We start from the raw sequence: 6,719 nt of genomic DNA, 5'->3' as shown, positions 1-6,719 counted from the left end.
AAAATAGTTAGTTATAGTGGCCCAAGAAAAGTGTCCGATAGACCTATTCAGATCGCAGCCGAAAAGACAGCTAACGATTAGCCGGCCGCAGATGGGCGTTCAGGTTACGTCGCGACTGAGGGGCCAGTTGGATAACTCCCTCGGGCAGATAACGTCGGTGGTCCAGTCGTGAAGACCCGATGATGCTCCGCATCGGCAGTAAAACGGGTCAGGATAGGTGAGTTGTAGCCCAGGAGACACTTCAGCTGGCTAGCTCAGGAATAGCCCAGGAGTGGCTGACGGAACTCTTCAGCTGGCTAGCTGGCTAGCTCCGTAATAATGTGTGTTAATTCCGTGACCGACGTTGGCAATAGTCAATAGTCGTTGCCAATAGATTGATGAGGAGGTAAAAAAAATCATACATTTTTGAATAAGGCTGTAACATAACAAAATGTGGAAAAAGTCAAGGGGTATGAATACTTTCAGAAGGCACTGTGGATGGAATACCTCAGAGAGAACACTTTGAACACAGTTACGTAAACTTCAAACAGAAAAGGTCTATGTCCCAAATGACGCCCTATTCCCTATATAGTGCACTACTACTGACCAGGACCAGCAGCGATCTGGTCAAAAGTAGTGCCATTTGGGACGCAGATTGGTAGTGGACATGGAGATAATTGGAATCACACTGTGCAGACAATTACTCCTTGGCAGAAAGTTTATATCTGTTTGTATTTTGTGCTAATGGGAACAACTTAACCACAACACCCTCCTCCATACAGGTAATGGGACAGTTAGTAACATGGTCAGGTCTGTCACATTCCACAGTACATATCTGCTGGCTACTTTATTTACACTGAATGTGGAATCCTTTCCATTACGTCACCAGCTCTTGACACAGACCCTAGCTAACTGCTGCCTGTCACTCCAACATTAGCACCCTGTCACTTATTCCAAATTGGACTCGCGGTCAGTGGAATCTCTAAGTCCTCAAGGGGGTACAGACACTAAAGGGGAAAATAGCTGTGCTATTGTCTGCACCCAATGTGGAATGTTGAATTTGGAATACTCTAAGCTAGAGTTTCAGACCCCTTTTAGCCACCATGGAAAACCAGAGAGAATTACATTAAAGGTTAACAGACCTGAAAGTATTTACCTATGTGCCATTGAGTGAGGAATGTCGTTGGGAAAAGGCGCTGGCTGAGGGTAGAAGGGGAGAGAGGGGGGGGAACAGAGAGAGAGAGGTGGGGGGAGAAAGGGACAGAGAGAGAGAGAGAGAGGTGTGGAGGGGACAGAGAGAGAGAGAGCACTAATGGAGAGCTCCAGGACAACAGCCTAAGACAGGGAATCTGATGCTAATACACTGCGAAGTGTTACCTCACACAGAGTGGTTTATTGGTTCATCCAGACACCCAATACTGCAATGGAAAGCCACACCACACTGTTATTGGTTCAGGAAATCGAGCAGAAAGTCAAATACGCGATAAACTGCTACAATTTTGACACGACGGGTTTAAGGAACTGGCAGCCTCTGCTTGGCCACGAATTAATCTGTGTTGACAGACAGGGAACATTACCATGCCACACACTGTCCAGAAAGAACTTTTTCAGACAGTACAGCCCCTGAGGAGCTCCTACAGTACTGTGTGCTCAGAGCACATTGGGAAAAAAAGGGAAAGACAAGCTGCTAGTGAAGATTCCCATATAAGGCCACGCTTCCTCCCAGTCGGTGTGTGCATGTAGTAATAGTATGTCGGCTGGCGCAGCCGCGCATTCTTCCAGCTCCAAGTTCTCTCTGGGAGTTTTTCATTTCCGATTCGGTGGCTGGTGAGGAGCAGGGCTGCCTTTCATAAGACTGAGGTGGAGAGTCTGGGGCTTGTGTGATCCTTTTATCAAAAATATACAAACCCCAGAGTCTAGCCGCTTTCCTGCAATCCTCAAGTCTGCTCAGTGTCTAGAGCCTGATGGAGCAAAATAGGATCCCACACCTGGAATGTGAAACACCTTTGTTTTATAGTCCCTGGACTAAGCTTTCTTATTGAGGTGAAAGCACATGGCTATAAAAAAGTATATGATTGAAACCAAAGACTAGGACTTCTGAGAAAGAGTCTGTAAACTAGACGGTTTATACAAACCCCCATTTAAGGACTTGGTTGATTAAATGCCAATACCCCTGACTTATTAGACTTGTGAAGGATATTGCATAATCTAATAAAATATACACAGAGTATACAAAACAAAACATTAAGGACACCTGTTCTTTCCATGACATAGACTGACCAGGTGAATCCAGGTGAAAGCTATGATCCCTTATTGATGTCACTTGTTAAATCCACTTCAATCAGTGTAGATGAAGGGGGTGAGACAGGTTAAAGAAGGGTTTTTAATCCTTGAGACAATTGAGACATGGATTGTGTACGTGTGCCCTTCAGAGGGTGAATGGGCAAGACAAAATATTTAAGTGCCTTTGAATGGGGTATTATAGTAGGTGCCAGGCGCACCGGTTGGTGTCAAGAACTGCAACGCTGCTGGGTTTTTCACACACAACAGCTTCCTGTGTGTATCAAGAATGGCCCACCACCCAAAGGACATCCAGACAACTTGACACAACCGTGGGAAGCATTGGAGTCAACATGGGCCAGCATCCCTGTGGAATGCTTTCGACACCTTGTATAGTCCATGCCCTGATCAATTGAGGCTGTTCTGAGGGATAATGGGGAGGGGGGGAGTGAAACGCAATATTAAGAAGGCGTTAGTAATGTTTGGTATACTCAGTGTATATATAAAGGTTAAATAAAAAACGTCATAAATCTGTTGTTTTCTTTCAAACAAAAAACACCCCTGAAGGTGTACAGGGGTTTTATAATGGTACCGTTTTGTAACAGTGACTAAATCCAGCCATGAACTACACTACAGCCCATTGTTTCACAATAAAATACACCTGTAAGAATAGGTATTGAAAGTATTTGTAGTCACTAGTGAAGAATCCATGTGTGATGAGCTAGGAGAACAGCAAGGCAGCTAGGCAGCTATTCCCAATAACAGGGGAGGTTTACAGTCTCTCTGTGGGATAGAACACAACCGCCGATTACACATAAAAAGGAAAGTTTGGGGATAGTGCCAAGACTGCACTTTTATTTTGATATGTGACAGCACTTTGATTTCAGACAGGAGGAATGCTGGATGGGGGGGTCTAGAGAGACGGGGGCAGGAAACTAGGAAAGAATGCCAAGAATGTCCATGTTTGTCCAGGACTCCATTCAGCCATTGGCACGTCACGGCAGCCCTGGGTGTATAAATGCAGGGAGAGCTCCTAGCTTCAGACACAGAACTCCTCCTCCAAGAGAGAGCAACAAGAGCAGCAACAGATATACTACTGAAGCTAAACTCTAGCTTTGACCAAGAGAACTACGAGAACTCAACAGAGAAAATAACCAGAACAAGACATTTCTAACAAGATCTATTCTATCCGACGACAAACTCCCTGACTACTCGCAAGAGACTAAGGAAGACTTTTGCAGAACCTGAAGACTTATTTTTGTCTAAGATACTCAGAGAAAAACAAAGAAAAGCAAAATGTCTGCTGGAATGAACATGAGACTGATTTCCGTCTTCTGCCTCACTCTCTCTTACCTGGTAAGACCCTTTTACTGAGACTCAAGTTATATGGGAACTGTATTGCTGTGTCAATGCACCATGTACCAGACAGACCGCAATGAGGTATCAGCATATCTAGTCCATTACTACAGCAGTTGAAATGTAAATATATATATTGTTAACACAGTTATATAAGGCTTTATATGCTCTAGCTCTTGGGGTTGATGGACTGTAATGTTAGTAGTTGTGACATTGGGATCAGGGTCTAACAGAGCTCCTATCTCTTTGCCCCTCAGGCTGTGGCTCAGGAGTGCAGTGGGCAGTGTAGTTGCCCTGATGTGCCCCCCCAGTGCCCTCCTGGTGTGAGCCTGGTACCCGATACCTGCAGCTGCTGCAGGGTGTGTGCCAAACAGATGGGCGAGTTCTGCACAGAGAGGGACGTGTGCGACCCCCACAAAGGACTCTTCTGTGAATTTGGCTCCCCCATCAACCGCCGCATAGGAGTCTGTACAGGTGAGTCCCTCTCAACAGGCTTCTTTGTAGTTATAGTACATTGACTCATAGATTTTTTTCTCCCTCTGCTAATGTTTGTGTGACTGGAGATGTGACGTTCTCTTCTTATCCTCCGCCTCCCACAGCTAAGGGTGGCGCCACCTGTGTGATCGGAGGGATGGTGTACAGGAGTGGAGAGTCCTTTCAGAGCAGCTGTAAATACCAGTGCACGTGCCTGGATGGTGCCGTGGGCTGTGTGCCCCTGTGCAGCATGGACATCCGCCTACCCAGCCCTGACTGCCCCATGCCCCGCCGCGTCAAAGTGCCCGGGAAGTGCTGTGAGGAGTGGGTGTGCGATGCCCCCCAACACACAAACAGCTTTGTGGGCTCTGTTCTCGCTGGTGAGTCTCAGTCTTAGACACTTGGACATACAGTTACATTGTAGTGATGTAATCTGGTCAGCTTTTGAGTGTGGGGATAAAGATTCTAACGTCACTTCCCCTTCTCGGCCTGCAGCTTACAGAGAGGAGGAGACCTACGGGCCTGACCCCTCCATGATGAGGGAGAACTGCCTGGTCCAGACCACTGAGTGGAGCGCCTGCTCTAAGACCTGCGGCCTGGGCATCTCTACCAGAGTCACCAATGACAACCGCGAGTGCCGCCTGGAGAAACAGTCCCGTCTGTGTATGGTCAGGCCCTGCGAGTCCCACATGGAGCAAAGCATTAGGGTAAAGACATCCTTCAACCACTTCCCAAACCAGCCTACCCATTCACTACAATAGAAATACTTCCTCAAATCAAGAATGAAGGAATGGTCACTAATGTTTGTGTTTTGATTTGCTTTGCTCTGACAGAAGGGAAAGAAATGCATCCGCACACCAAGAGTGTCCAAGCCCATGAAGTTTGAGATCTCTGGCTGCACCACCACCAAGTCCTACCGCCCCAAGTTCTGCGGAGTGTGCACCGACGGTCGTTGCTGCACCCCCCACAGAACCACCACCCTGCCCATGGAGTTCAAGTGCCCCGACGGCCAGGTCATGAAGAAGCAGATGATGTTCATCAAGACCTGTGCGTGCCACTATAACTGCCCCGGCGAGAACGACATCTTCGAGTCCATGTACTACAAGAAGATGCTGGGAGACATGGCGTAAATAATTACATCACTAAAGAGCAAAAACAACCAATGACTCTTAACTTGAATCCAACAGATATCCATCTCATCTCGCAGCACAATATTTGTTTTTCTTTTGGTTTGTTATTTTCTAATTTTACAATTTTGTATTTTGTACAAGGACAGAAACCTATATGCGTATATTCAATGTATATATGTATGAGTATATTGATGGATGTTTAGGGCCACTTTCCCTAAAGACAAGGGGGCTGATCTGCGGCCCCAAGAAAAATACTGCACTATAGTTCTACTATGTGACAACCTATGTTGTTGTCACAAATTGGCTGATGCCATGTTCCCCTCTCCCTAAACTGTGGTGGGGATCCAACTAACTGGGCCGTTTCCAACCTCGGAGCACTTGCAGTAACGAAGGGTGAAAACTTTTAACCCCAGTAGAGACACTTAAATCCTTTACCCACCAGAGTGCTACAGCACCAGAGTGCTAGTTGAATGTGCCCTTGTGTATAGTTCACTGTTTGCAGAGCCTAACTGTTGCAGTGTTAATGACAGGTCATGGTTTATCCCATGCTGAAAAACAGCCGTCCTCCCAGACAAGGAGCGTAGTGTGCATGCTTTGAGGGTTTGCCACAGCACTGAGAAAAGAGGTGTTTGACTTTGACTGACTGATTCAGGTTGCTAGGAAGGAATCTGTATTTTGTCAAAAAAAGACTGGAGGATTTGTAGCTTCATTCCTTTTTTAGATATTATTGATGCTGTAAATGTTGTACATATTGTTGTACAGTCTTTGAAGTTAATTTAAAGTTAAAAAACGTTTGTTTTTTGTTTTTTTCTCTTGCTTCAATATGTTTATTGATAGCTTATTTTCTGGGTTTGACTGTTCCTGTGACAGTTTTGGTACTATTTTATTGAGAAGTGTGACAAAGAAGTTACATGTTTTCACTTTTGTAGTTTGGAATAAAATATTATATTTTTTATATAAAACATGATGCCTTCCTTCCTTTCTTTGCTCCACTCTTTCAGTGTGTTGTTCCAGCTGAGCTTAAAAAGGTAGCCTACCCTACAGAACTGCTCCCCTCATCATACCCCAATGTTGTTCCAAACTTTAACATATGACTTCAACCACTAATATGTTTTTTACACAGCAGTTACGTGTTAACACTTTCAGTTCAACAACAGCAGTCAGACCACTGAAATTCCACTCATTGGATTGTGTGTGGTCCAGGTCCATGCTTTGTCAGACCACCCAGTCTCTAAGCCTAAAGTGTAGTCTGTCTCACTTTTTAGCCACAACACCAGCAGCAGACTCCCAGCTCGTCCGACACGTTTTTCTAAAGTTCTCTATTCTCTGCACGGAGGGAACGGCAGACTGTCTGTCCTGTCCGTGTGTTTACACACTAACCAGACAGCAGACTGAGGAAACTGACTCTGGCAGTGTCTGAGGAAAGGACCAGTCTCAAGCAGACCAATTCTGATCTTTTGCCCAATTATTGGAAAAAGAGCTGATCTGGTTGGTCAAAAG

The 6,719-nt window shown here is 45.6% G+C and overlaps 1 protein-coding gene across 1 annotated transcript; it reads left to right on the top strand.

Moving 5' to 3' along the window:
• The first annotated feature begins 3,299 nt into the window (after window positions 1-3,299).
• On the top strand, window positions 3,300-6,181 carry LOC106597308 (CCN family member 2). Its single transcript, XM_045695656.1, has 5 exons — window positions 3,300-3,615; window positions 3,873-4,089; window positions 4,215-4,469; window positions 4,585-4,796; window positions 4,923-6,181. Exons 1-5 carry the CDS (start codon window positions 3,556-3,558, stop codon window positions 5,217-5,219), a joined length of 1,041 nt encoding a protein of 346 aa, XP_045551612.1. The 5' UTR covers window positions 3,300-3,555; the 3' UTR covers window positions 5,220-6,181.
• Window positions 6,182-6,719: the final 538 nt, after the last annotated feature.

Source organism: Salmo salar, chromosome ssa15 (genome assembly GCF_905237065.1).
Source record: "Salmo salar chromosome ssa15, Ssal_v3.1, whole genome shotgun sequence".
Taxonomy (NCBI): Eukaryota; Metazoa; Chordata; class Actinopteri; order Salmoniformes; family Salmonidae; genus Salmo; species Salmo salar.
Note: the sequence above shows the minus strand (reverse complement) of the source record. Positions and strands in the feature narration are given on the sequence as shown.